Below are 14,999 nucleotides of genomic sequence, written 5' to 3' on the forward strand. Positions count from 1 at the left end.
AATCAATAATTTAACAAAAAAATATTAATTTTTATATTACCAACATAAATTTCAATATCTAACGTAAATAAATACATTCATTTAAAAATATAAAATGAACAAACTCATTAAATCCACTAAATTAGCATAATGCTATTTCTTTTCTTAATCTTCCGTAAAAAACTTTGGGACAATATATATAAGTGACACAAATTGAGTATCATTAAAAGTAGATATTTATATAATACAAATGCATAGAATAGAATGTGTATATTTGTACATTGTTAACATAAATTAGTTAATATAAAATAAAAAGTGTATACATATATTTAGAAAATAAATTAAAAAATTAGTTAGTCGATATATTTTTTTATAAAAAATTAAGTTAGATATACAAAAAACGTATAGAAGAATTAGTATTGATCAATGTTCTAATCTCAAGTCAGTAATCAAACAAACGCAAGTTGTTTGATTCAAAGTAAAAGGTCAACAAAGTTAAAAATAATACAATACATTTAATATGAAAGACAATGTTTAAATTTGTGTAGATATATAAAAAAAATTAGTCGTATCTATTCCTATATCTATATTTATACATATTTGACCAATGTTTAAATTTTTGTAGATATATATAAAAAAATATATAATTAAGTATGTAAGGTTTGTTTAGATAAAAATTTGAATTTTTAAAATAATAAAAATAAAAGGATAAATTATTTTTTTAGTTTTGGAGGTGGACTTTTTTATTATTTTAGTCCAGTACTTGAAGACTATCTTCAAATAGTCCTATAAGTGAAACATTTTCGCATATAAAATTCTCCGAAGCCAGAGATGTCTGCGTGGCTTGCCGGATGACAGGTGTCTGCCAGGTCAGAGCCACCTAGCGGATATGTGAATAATTTTTATATTTTTTAGAATTAAATGTGCAAAAAATTTTTACTTACAGGGGATTAAAATTAAAATAGAAAAATTATTCACGTGTCCAAAAGGTGGTGCTTATCTGACATATACGTGTCCTCTGGTGTGCCACGTAGGCATCCCGCCGCTGGAAAACTAAATGTGCGAAAGTTTTCTACTTACGGACTATTTTAATACATCCTCCACGTACTACAATGATAAAAGAATTCAGTTATGAGATTAAAAAAATAGTTTATCCGAAATTAAATTATTGAATATGATATTTTATATATAAAATATTTAAAGTGATATATTTTTTAAAAATAAGTATTAATGAATAGTACAATTTCTTTTTATTAAAACAAAAAAAAAATCATAAGAAGTGGATCAGGTGCTAAATTGAACTTATGTTTTAATTTAACAACTAATTATGTCATTAAATAAATCATTATTAATGATGTAATATAATTACATAACTAATTACTCATCAGCACAATAGTTCAATTAAAACAAATCAACACGGTGTGTTTGTTTAGTAAGATTTGTTTGAAAATAATATAAAAATAAAAGTGCCGTGTAATATATTACTTGTTTTGGAAAATATATATTTATGAAGAACGGTAGAAGAACAAACCCTGATCTCCCAGTTAAAAAATATATGTACAAATAGAGCTTATGTCTTTAAATATTATTTTTTTTATTTGGATTATCTCTTATTTTTGCGATTTTTTTATTTATATACAATTTTCATCACTAAATATATAAATTTTACTAATTTATAAATTATTTCAAAAAGAAATATGAAAAAAAAAAGGATGGAATAAAAATTATCTAAACCACTAAAAAAAATCAAACAAATATATTGATATCAACATGTAGCTATGATTTTTAGGGGTAAGAAATATCAAATCGATTTTAACTATTCAAAAAAAATAAAAAATTACCATCAAATTAAATATATATTTTTTTATATTTTATTAAAAATTAGTTCTACATTCAAAATATTACATAAACTCTCATTTATATCGCATCAAATAATTATTCAAATTTAAAATTTTATTTTTCAAAATTTAAACTCCTAAACAAACACTCTACTAATTTGACTGAGATACAAATATTATACTCCTTCCGTTTGATAAAATGAGAATATTTGGGTTTAGTACGAAAATAAAAAAAAATGAATATTTTATGAAAAAATAATAAAAATAAAAAGATAATTAAAAGTATTTTTGAAAAAATTTTAATTAAAAATAAGAAAAAAAAAGAATTTAATAAAATAGTATTATTTGTTATAAATAAGTGATAAATAAAAATTAATAGTTAAATATTAATTTGCTAACTTTATCAAAATTAGTATTAAGTAAATTTAATAGGTGAGACTAAATAGAAAAATAAAAATAAATTTGATTAATATTTGTTTAGCTCAAGTATATTTCAAATTTTTATTTCTTTAGCTCAAGTATATTTCAAATTTTTATTTCTTTCGTAAGTTAAAATAATTAGATTGAGGGGTGTTTGGCAAATAGTTTTTTGAAGAGCTTTTAACTTATTGAACAACTTTTAGCTGTTTGACAACTTACGAACAACTTATTGAACAACTTATTGAACAACTTTTAGCTGTTTGACCAGTCAAAAAGCTAATTTAGGTAAATTAGCTTTTTGGAATAACTTTTTGGATCCAAAAAGCTAATTTATGAAAAGCTAACTTACCCAGCGTTTTGAAATAGTTTTTTTTGTAAAATTTTTTTTATTCCTTATATGCCCTTAAAAATTTATTATACATTTTACACAAATAAATATATTTTAATTATTTATTAATTATATTAGAATATTTTATTATATTATAGTTTTACTTTTATAAATTTAAAATAATTAATTTTTATATAAAAATTATTTTAATTGTAAAATATATAAATTTATTAAAATTAACATAAAATAAAAAATATAAATATTAATAATTTATTTTTTTATTAAAATTACATTATATAAATTTTAATACTAAAAATAAATTAAATAAATTAAATTTATTGAAAATTATAAATATAATGAACTAATTGATAACTAACCTAATAAATATATACACGAAAAATTTATTATTTTATATTTTACATCATTTTCAATAAAAAAAATTATTTATATATTTTAATAAAAATCTATTTTTTTTAAAATCTAACTGTAATAAAAATAAATATTTTTATAACACTTTTACAATTTTCAATAACTAATAATAAAAAATTTTAAACATTCTAAACTCAAAAGAACATAATTGAATATATTAGAAACAAAAATAAAATAGAAATGTTATCAATTGTCATTTTACGTATAAAGAGCTAATATCAAAAAGTTGTTTTACCAAACATTTTAATACAAACAGCTAATCGAATCAGCTAATCAAACCAGCTAATTAAATCAACTAATTATCAAACACGCCCCGATTGATATTACTATATTGAAGAATTTATATATTAGTAATTATATTATAGAAATTAAATATCATTAATATTGTATTTATATATTTGCATACTTAAATATATTTGCTATTTCAATTCAGTTAGGTTCCAAATTAATAAATATTTTAGGTTAAATTCAAATTTTTGTTTATTTATTAAATATTATTTAATATTTAATTGGATCAAAATATAAATAAAAATATATTTAATTAACTGAAAACTCAGTTAAAACAAAAAATTTCAATTCAAATGTAGTTAACGCTTTTGAATACTTATTCTCAAATACCAAATATATATATATATAAATATACAATTGTGTCCACCTCTAATTTTATATGTAAATGATATAATAAAATAATGCATTATGTTTTATTTATTTATTATATAAAATTCATTTATATTATATTAAAATATTTGCAAAATGTTATCTCCATTCAAAAACTAACTTTGTTGGTAGTAATGTGTCTAATTATACAAACATTATATAAACAAATGAAAGGAAATGAAATATGTTAAATATTATTTTTTTCAATAAAAAAATTTAAGAAAATTGATCGGTCCTTCATTTCATCATTTATAAAAATTAAGTTACTGTGAAATAAAAAATTGATCAATTATTTATATATTTATTTTATTTAAAAATAATATTGAAAATATTTGTTGCATACTTTAACATATAGTACAAAATAATTTTAAGCAATAAATAAATATTACTTTCGTCCTCCTCTGAGCGCAGCTATATTTATCTTTTGTGTTATTGTACATAATATTAAAAATATTTTTATATTTATATAATTTTTTTGGTACAAATATTATTATATTAGTATTATAAGACACTAATAAAAGTTTTTTGTACTTTTATTTTTTTTAATGTGTACTACATTTTGATACCCTCTCAATTATCTTTTGCGTCATTGTACTTAACATTAAAAATATTACTCCCTCCGTCCACCGCCAATCTAACCATTTTGTCATTTTAGTCTGTCTATCACAAATGTATCTATTTCTTTTTTTTTTTAGTAAAAGTATCTTCCACTAAAATATAAAATTACATCATCCTTTATATAATATTATACAAATGCCATCAAATAACACTACTTAATACCATAAATGTTAAAGGGTATAATAGTCTTTATGTATATCAATTATACCACATATCAATATAATACTGATATACTAAAATCTACGTGCAAAAAGTAAACAAATAGATAGGCGGTAGACGGAGTGAGTATTATATTTGTATAAATTTTTGTAAAAATATCCTATTAGTATTATAAGACACTAATAAAAGTATTTTTGTAATTTTTTCTTAATTTGTACTGTTTTTTTATATAATAATTAAAATATTTAAAGATTAACATGCAAAAAGAAAATAAGACATTTAGAGCCGGACAAAAATAATATATTAATTAATATTAAAAAATTAACACATAAAAAATAAATGTAATTTTTAGATAGAATCGGACGAAGGGAGTATATATATATATATATTATATTTATAATAAAAATAAAGAGATATTGTCCAATTTATTGGAATTTTAGTAACTCGGTCTTGTCCAAAGCCGCCGTTGAAACCTAGCCGTAGGCAGCCCTATACTAAAGATTTGGGAGTACGTATTAATTAAACTACCCCTATCTACATAGGATAAATTTATATTCAAAAATTAAGCTAATATAATAATAGACACATTTTCGATTTGTTTATATGTTTTGATCACACTTTCAAACTTGCATTTCATGTGAATTTTAAATTATTTAATTTGAATTATTTTAAATTTATGTATAATTATATCAATTATACTATTTTAAAAAGAATTAAAAATAATCCAAAAAAATATTATAGTATATTACTCCTTCCGTTCCGGATATTTTGTTCGTTTTACTGTAGACACGAGAATTTAAGAGGAGTATAATCAGTAAATAATTAAAAATGTATTAGTGAAAATAATTATCATATAATAAAAATAATTATAAATTAAGATTAAGATACCTGATTAATATATTTAAAATTAAAAAAAATTATAAATTAAATTGTTTGAAATAAGATTAAAAGTATATAATTCTTTTTTTAAAAAAATGACAAAATAAATAGGACGGACACAAATAGAAATTTGGAAATAAAAAGTTGGACGGAGGGAGTATTATACTTAAATTCATTCATTTTTTTAAATTTAAAACATCACATTGTTTAATACTCCCTTTCCGTCTACAAACTATTGTCCTACTTTTCTATTTGGGACGTCCAACAACTATTGTCCTATTTTTTTTTTAAACACAAATTTTATATTTTTACCCTTCATTCATTTATTACTTTTAATCTCTACCATACAATTAATGGCAAATTTGTCAATTTATAATAAAAAGACAATCGCCTAACAAATTGTGTAAATATACTTTAGGACAATAAAAATTGGACAGATGGAGTATATTTTACTTTAGCTAACTAAATATCAACTACATCATTAGAAAAAAAACTAATTTATAATCAAATACCAACGCAAACACTTCTTAAAATCTTAATCCAACTAAAATTCCAATTTCCGACCAAAACCAAATACACCATAACCATCTGGTCGCCAAAAAGTCAAACCAGTAAAAGTAATGAAATTGTTAATTTTGTATTCTTGGATGGATGAAATTTTATGTTATATATGAAAATTTATATACTCCATTCCTTCTTTATCAAACGAGATCTTTCGATTTTGTAGTAGATTAAAAAATAATAATATTTTAATAATATTTATAAGTAGGAAAAAAGTACGTTGAAATGAGATAAAAGAAAATGATAAAAATGATACTTACTTGAAACAAATATTTTTTAATAATATTTATAAGTAATCATTCCATCTAAAAACATTAAGTGAACAATCGTATAAATATGAGAAAATTAAAAAATAAATTAATATGTTACTTCTTCTGCCCTGCATCGTTTGGCATGTATACGGTATAAACAAAATTTCAGCAGTGATATAATTAGTAATTAATTAAAAAATATATTAATAAAACTGATTACAGTATAATACAATACAAATAATTATAAATTAAAATTGAGAAAAAAAAATACAGGTTATAAAATTTAAAATATGATCTAAATGTATAATTATTTTTAAAAAAAATGTGACAAAAGATAAAATTGAACAAAAATTATGGATTAGAAAAAGTATTACTCCCATCGTCATTCAATTTATTTTTATTTTCTTTTTTTTTTTAATTTCATATAAAGATTTGTTCGATTTGACAATATATCTACACAATTTTTTATGTTCTACACAAACAAACCCCTAGTCCATGATCCTACCTACTCACTTGAATGCTTTATCTCTATTACATTTAAATAATCTTCATAATACATATTAACATATATATATATATATACACATATATATATATATAAATTAAGGATGGCTATAGAGATCAATTTGTCTCAAGAAATATAGTTGTTCTAACAAGCATAGCTCACCCACCCTCCAATTATAATTTAATTCATAACTAAGCAATAGTAGCCAAAGAAAACCAGCCTGCATGGAAGCAAAATTAATGGTTGCAGCTACAACATCGACCCCGACGGGGGTAGCGGTGCCGAGAGTGAAGCTCGGGGGGCCGGAGGGGTTGGAGGTGTCGAAGATGGGGTTGGGGTGTGTCGGGATGTCCGCCACCTACGGGCCGCCGCCGCCCCAAATGGAAATGATCAAATTGGTTCACCGTGCCATCGACTTGGGAATCACCTTTTTTGACACTTCCGATTTTTATGGACCGCACACGAACGAGATTCTCCTCGGCAAAGTAAGTACAGCTCGTTCGTTTAGATAGAGATTTTTGCGCCTTTAAAAATTTTGAAAACAGTAAAAAATTGAATGTTTAATGTCATATTTTATTTTGTTCGAGAAAATATATATTTGATATAATTGATTTTTTTTTTAGTATTGTTGTTGATTAATAATATGAAAATAAGAAAAATTATAAAAAAGATTCTCCACCTCTACTAAATTGTAATTTATTTTGTTGTAAAAAAATATATACAGCGCGATTTATATAAAAGTCGTCATTTACGTTCTCCAGCCGCTTGTGAACAAAAGTGATAATTATGTATATATATATATATATTATATTTTCTTTATATAATATTTATAAAAAATCATGTCACCCAAAAATACAAAATCAACTCACTAAAAACTTTTATTATTGTAAAAAGCAAAATCTAAGTTACTTAAAACATATAACATTGAATTCAATGCCCATTCCATTTTAGCAACCCACAATTTTTATTTTTTTTTAAATAACGTGGAAAATAGGCCAAATATGACAAACAAGACCCAGAAACGTTGGGAGTTTGAACCCATAATTTCACGATCACAAATCTAATCTCACACTAGAATAATATATAGTTGTTGAAAGTAGTTACTTTTGCATGAAAAATATTTCTAAAAGAAAATTTATGAATTGAATAGTAATAAAAATTATATATTTATATATATAACGAAGTTTTCTGGTATAGGCATTAAAGGGAGGGTGGAGGAACAAAGTCGAAGTGGCGACAAAGTTTGGAGTGAGTTTGAAAGGCGACGAAAAATTAGAGGTCAGAGGAGATCCTAAGTACGTAAGGGCTGCTTGCGAGTCGAGCTTGCAGCGCCTTGGAATTGATTGCATCGATCTCTATTACGTTCATCGGATCGATACTCGAGTCCCAATTGAAGACACGGTCTGTTTGCTATTAATTTTGTATGTCTTTTTAATTTCATTCATCTATATATATATATATATATATATACATGGAAGGACCCAAAGAGTAAAAGTAATTTTATTGAATCTAATTATGTAATTTTGTCCCCCTAATTCAAAATTTCTACTCTATTTTATTCCTAAATTATTATTTTAATTTATAATATTATATAATAATTTTAATTATAAATATTTTATATAAAAAAATATAATTTTTTATTCTAAATTTTAATACAAATTTACCATATACTGTATATTTTTTTCTTCTATTTTTTCAATTTTCATTTATTTATTTATTTTTCATAATTTTACTATAGTGTCAAAAAATAAAAATAAAAAATAAAATAAAGTGGAGTCGAATTAATAGTAGCGAACTGATGAATAAATTCTTATAATGTTTTCATACATAAATAGGTTATTTTATCGGTTCAAATAAAATGTCTGGAAATTAACGGTTCAAAACATAAAACTAAAATTAAATAATAAAAAAATAAAAATAACATAATAATTTTGCCCTCGAAATCTGAAAGCTAGTTCCGTCACTGCATGTTTATATATAAATCAAATAATAATATATAGATAGGAGAATTAAAGAAATTGGTGGAAGAAGGGAAAATAAAGCACATCGGATTATCGGAGGCATCGGGTGCGACGATCAGAAGGGCTCATGCTGTTCATCGATTAACAGCTGTTCAGACAGAGTGGTCTTTATGGTCCAGAGAATTCGAACAACAAATTCTTCCAACTTGCAGGTGGATTTAATTATTAACATCAACATATCCATTGTTTGATTGATGTAGTTAATTAATTTGATATATCTATTGTATTATTGTATTATTGTTCTTCGATTATCCTTCTTCTTGATTCTTTCTTCATAGTCATCATCTTCTTCTGCTTAATTCAGACAACTTGGGATCGGAATTGTTCCTTACAGTCCTCTTGGAAGAGGTTTTCTTGCAGCCGGTCCAACTTTTATTCGCGATTTATCCCACACCGATTTTCGAAAGGTAATGCATCAAAATAGTACGAGATACAAAATTCAGCCTTGTACGATAGAAAGAAATAATATATAAATTATATTAACCTAATATATACATATATAGTACATGAACCGATAAGACACGATATAGGAACATACACGCATCATATAATATATAAATTATATTAACCTAATATATACATATATAGTACATGAACCGATAAGACACGATATAGGAACATACACGCATCATATAAAAACAGACAACACATGATTATAAATTATTGTTAGCATAAAATAACTGACATAGTCTTATACAATACATGAAATAATGTTAGACATAGCACATTATAGAACAAACAACACATAAATAATTAATTATGTTAGCATAATATAAAGACAATAATATATGAACTGACAACATATAATATATTCTAACACAACATATACTATAATTGATTTTACCGTAAAAAATTGAATTAAATAAAAAAAATGTATTGTTTAATTATTTTACATAGTGTATGTTAACCGGAAAAATCAACATGATGCTGATTTGTCTGATGAAAAGCATAACCAATTTGTAAATACTTATATATGAGATAATAATCATAGATATACGAGACATCGATTATATTTTATGTGGTTATTCAATAATAAAGCTTCATGTATTGGTTTATATAATCGACACAATGTTATATAGGCTCACAATAGGTTAATTTTTAACACCAATTATATTGTCGAATAAATTAATTTATATTCTAAATATTTATCAGTTCATGAAATAACTATCATTATACAATATATATATATATATTATATGTATATGACCTAATTTTAAGTTTTAAAAATACTAAGAATACATCTGATTTGTGTATATATATTTAAATAGTGTGATTGAATGTTGTGACTGTGTTGAATTTTAAGTTTTAGTACCTCATGCATTAATAGATATTGCAAAATATTACCACAAATAATATATTATTTATAATAATATAGTACAAATATATCACATGAACTAACAATATATGATATAGTTTCGCACTGCGCACAGTATCATTGATTCTAACACATAATATATTTACGTACAACACGCCAACAAATTTAAATAAAAAATATATAATTTTATCTTACAAGGTATGTGTTGAATGCCGTGTTATATGCATGATTGTTTTACGTGTGCTGATTGGAAAATCAACACAATATTGATTCCCATTGATTGAATGTAATAATTTTATAAATATATACTCCTTCACTTTTATATAAATTGTCTATATTTTTTATTTTCGTCTGTCACATATAATATGTCGTTTTTTAAAAATATAATTATTTTTAGTTATCTTAATCTTAATCTATATTTATTTTTACTAGTACATTTCTTAATTACTTCTTAATTATATTTTACCTAAATTCTTTTATATATATTAACATAGATAATTTATCGGGACGGAAGGAATACATTCTTACAAGAATCACACTTCACATAGTAAATAAACTTAAAATAAAATTCAAAATGAACCGAACTTGGAAGAATTGCAAAAAACATCCCATATGTATACCCCATTATCATTTTTGCAGAAGTCGTTATTTTTGTCCTTTGGCCGTGCGTGACGTTCACACCACTCGCAGTCACGCAAGGCCAAATGATAGAAATAAGAAATTTTGCAAATATGTAGGATATATCTTGTCAACGAGATAAATACGAGAAAAAAATAATAATGTGATATACATGTAAGATATTTCTGCAATCTTCTCAACCGAACTTATACATTGATCATTACCAAAACCCTCCCTACATGCATGAAATTGTATAATCCAAGTCTTTAGCTAAAATTAGGATTTTTTTTCCTTTGATACCTTTAGAGGTTTCCAAGATTCAAGGAAGAAAATCTCGAGCACAACAAGAAAATCTACGAAAGAATCCGCGAAATGGCGAGGGGGAAGGGATGCACGGCAGCGCAACTCGCATTGGCATGGGTTCTCATGCAAGGACGGGATGTGTGTCCCATCCCGGGCACCACCAAGATCGAGCATCTTTGCCAGAACATAGAATCGTTGTTGGTGGAATTGACCCAAAGGGAGAAGGAAGAGCTCGAATCATACGCTTGTGCTAATGCCGTGAAGGGCGAAAGGCACGCGTTCATGTCGCACACATGGATCAACTCCGACACTCCTTTACCTTCCCAGCAGTGATTCGATACAAATCTATCCCTCTACCAAATCCGCTTTAACTTAATTTGATTTAGTGTTGTCTTGTTGCCTTATGCTTCGATAAATAAATGAGAATTTTTATTTTTATTTTCAAGTGAATAGTTTTTAGATGTGATATTTTGAATAAAAGATACTATTTTTGTTCGGCCCTAAGGGTTTTATTTACTTTTTGCGTGCTGATCTTTAAATATTAATTATTATATCAAAATGTAGTGCAAATTAAGAAAAAATTATAAAAATACTTCTATTAGTGTCTTATAATACTAATAGAAAGATATTTGTACAAAAATTTATACATATATAAGGATATTTTTTTAATGTTAATACAATGACACAAAAGGTAAATCCGACCCTTAAAGACAGAGGGAGTATAAATTTTTTTTATAAAGACGCAGTTGTTAGTTTTGACTCATTTTTAGAATAGACTCAATTTGCAAATTTGTTCCTAATGGTCTCGTATGTGGCATGAACAATTGAGCTTTAATCATGTCAAATTTTGATGGCCATGGATCAGTTGTTGATTCGGTCAAAGATCCGATCAAGAGTCAGTATGGTGCTGATTTGACTGGATTAATATATATTATAAGAGTGACCGGTATATATTTATATATTTTAGCATATTTGTAATACAATATATATATAATATATTATATTATAACTCAGTATATACTATTTTATGACACAATATATGTATGTATAAACATATGCTGGTCACCCATGTGACATATACTGACTCGATCAAATTAGCACCGTGCTAATGTGGATCAGTTGATGGTAAAGTCTATATCAAGAAGATAAATATGAAAACAAGTTACACAAACTCTGTTTGTGAGTTTTTAACATAATTTTACTATTAATTAATTTTTTTAAAAAATATATTATATTAAAATATTTATTTTTTATATCATATTAAAGTTTAATTTTACATTAAAAATATAACGTCAATATTTATTTATAATATTGTATCATAACTATTTCAACATAAAAATTTATTATTCCAAACCTCAAATTAACTCCAAAATCCACAAACAAACTACATTAATATAGGGCACTATAAATTTTTTTTCACAATTCTTAATAAAAACAAATTATTTGATTTTATATAATACATACTAAATTCTTGTTATACAAATTTAAACTATTTTTTCAAATAAAAATCACTACATTAAGAATTTTATATATTCAATGAAAAATTGAATATTTATATATAAATAAAAGAGATTTGATCAAGTCATCGTATTAATAGTAAACGATATATGCCTCTACATACATAGCGCCCTATGTTATAATACTAACAAATAAATACTCCCTCCGTCCCCGTCTCATTGAAAGGTTGTCATTTTCTATTTTCGTCCGTCTCAAAATAAGGTTACAATTTCCTAATTTAATAATTGTACTACATACCTAACATAATAAATATCTTTTCAATTTACACTATATTACACAAATGCGATTACTTTTATATTAGACAATACTAATAGGGGTATTTTCGTTTTTTTCACCACAATCCACTATAATACTAATATTAAAAAATCTACGTGCAAAAAGTAAACGGCAATCTTATTATGGGACGGAAGGAGTATATAATATTGTATATAGTATATGTTATTAATAAATATATAATATTGTATATAGTATGTGTTATTTTTTATTATATAGGTGGCTTGATTTGACCCATCAGTGTTACTAAAAATTAATTATTCTTAACTTATACAATTAAATAATATTCTCTTCGTCTCGAATATTTTGTCTATTTTTTGTAGATATGAAAATATAAGAGGGGCATAATCAGTAAATAATTAAAAATATATCAGTGAAAATAATTATTTTATAATAAAAATAATTATAAATTAAAATTAAAATAATTGATTAGTATAAATAAAATTTAAAAAGAAATTATAAATTAAATTTTTTAAAATAAAATTAAAGTGTACGAGGAAATAGAAATGTGAACATGAGAAGTGTGACTGAGGGAATACTCTTTCCTTTCACATAATTTATTTCTATTTTTTATTCATCTCATATAATTAGTCATTAATTTTGGAAATATAATTATAAATTTTAATTACATTTTCAATTTTATAATTTATAATTTTATTAATCTTAATTAAACTATTTAGATATTATAGTCATAATTTAAAGTTATTTTTAATATATAATAACTAATTTTACTAATATATTTTTTAATTACTTATTTAATTATACTTTATTTAAATTCTTATTTATATTAATGCTTCCACAAATATTTGGGACAAGGGAATGTAATTAACACACATATGTAGCATTAATTTTCAAACATTCAACAATATGTAAATTTAATTTCAGCACCTAATATTCAGCCTGGTGAGTTTCATAAATAATTATCTCTCACATAAACATTCATTTTTATTTTTTATTTTTAATTTTTTTAGTACTTTTAAAATGACAGAATTAATTCCAAATTACTTTTAAAATTTTGTTATAATTAAATTCAAATAAATTAATCTTCCCTTGGCCCACATAGTCTCTAAGTTAAAATAGAAAATACATTCCGTATTATTGAGATATTTTAGATATTCAATTTTAGATTTAGTAAATTTATATCTATATTTAATTTTATTCATAGATTAGATTACTTAGATTTTAGTCTATTGATCTTGTTTTGTATTGCCTATATATAGGCTCTTTATTTTGATGATAAATAAAACAATTTCATTATTTTCCCCCCAAAATTTCTAACATGGTATCAGAGCCTATTTTCCTCGTGCCGTAGATATAGTCTATCAACCCGTGTTTCTCCGGTACATTCAACCTAGATTGTATCCGGAGGTCTTGTGGTTTTGAGTTAATGTCTTTGCAAGTTGTCTTTTTGCAAATCTGTCTCGTCTCGTCTCCGATCTGTCATACGTCTGCTGCTTGTCTGTTGCTTGTGTGCAATCTGAAATCTTCGCTGTTTGTCTGTTACCTGCGAGTGATCTGAAACGATTTGCCATATGTCCGTTGTTGTCTGTTGCTGCGTGCGATCTGCCATTTGTCGTTGTCTGTCAATTGCCAGCGTGCGATCTGCCATCTTTCGTTGCTTATTTGTTGCCGGAAATCTGTCTATGATCTGCCATCTATCCGTTGTTTGTCTGTTGCTTGCGTGAGATCTGATCTGTCCGATGTTTGCGATTTGTCTGTTTTCGGCTCCGGTGGTCATATGGTTTTCGACTCCGGTGGAGAGTCATCTTGTTTTCGGCTCCGGTGGAGCATCATCTCGTTTTTCGGCTCCGGTGGAGCGTCATCTCGTTTTTCGGCTCCGGTGGAGTCATCTCGTTTTTTGCTCCGGTGGAGAGTATCACGTTTTCGACTCCGGTGTAGAGTCCTCTCGTTTTTTGCTCCGATGGGTGGAGAGTCAACTGCTAATTTTATTTATGTTTTCTTTTTGCGTTTATATTCAAATTTCTCATCAAACTTAAGTTGGTTTCTGTTATACCACTTGAGTTCGAGGGAATGTTGAGATATTTTAGATATTCAGTTTTAGATTTAATAGATTTATATCTAGATCTTATTCATAGATTAGATTACTTAGATTTAGTCTATCGAGTCTGTTTTGTATTGCCTATGCTCCTTATTTTGATGATAAATAAGACAATTTCATTATTTTCTCCCCAAAATTTCTAACACGTATTTTTCGATAAAAAATAAAAATATTTTTTTTCTCTTATAAAACATCTCCTCATACATTATTTTAATACTAAATCCAAACCAAAATTTTTCAAAACTAAATAAAAAGAAACATGGCTTAA

The 14,999-nt window shown here is 24.8% G+C and overlaps 1 protein-coding gene across 1 annotated transcript; it reads left to right on the forward strand.

Moving 5' to 3' along the window:
• Window positions 1–6,771: 6,771 nt before the first annotated feature.
• LOC127253033 (auxin-induced protein PCNT115-like) lies at window positions 6,772–11,248 on the forward strand. The gene is made up of 5 exons (XM_051277445.1): window positions 6,772–7,109; window positions 7,822–8,025; window positions 8,625–8,797; window positions 8,950–9,052; window positions 10,885–11,248. Exons 1-5 carry the CDS (start codon window positions 6,849–6,851, stop codon window positions 11,212–11,214), a joined length of 1,071 nt encoding a protein of 356 aa, XP_051133402.1. The 5' UTR covers window positions 6,772–6,848; the 3' UTR covers window positions 11,215–11,248.
• Window positions 11,249–14,999: the final 3,751 nt, after the last annotated feature.

The sequence above is a fragment of the Andrographis paniculata genome, unplaced genomic scaffold (assembly GCF_009805555.1).
Source record: "Andrographis paniculata isolate CXL003 unplaced genomic scaffold, ASM980555v1 Contig49END, whole genome shotgun sequence".
Taxonomy (NCBI): domain Eukaryota; kingdom Viridiplantae; phylum Streptophyta; class Magnoliopsida; order Lamiales; family Acanthaceae; genus Andrographis; species Andrographis paniculata.

Bases quoted from the DNA above. Each gene is read 5' to 3' on its own strand.
- LOC127253033 (XM_051277445.1), top strand. From the start codon at position 6,849: ATGGAAGCAAAATTAATGGTTGCAGCTACAACATCGACCCCGACGGGG. The intron at 8,798-8,949 runs GTGGATTTAATT...TGCTTAATTCAG, and splicing joins CAAATTCTTCCAACTTGCAG to ACAACTTGGGATCGGAATTG. The intron at 9,053-10,884 runs GTAATGCATCAA...TGATACCTTTAG, and splicing joins CCCACACCGATTTTCGAAAG to AGGTTTCCAAGATTCAAGGA.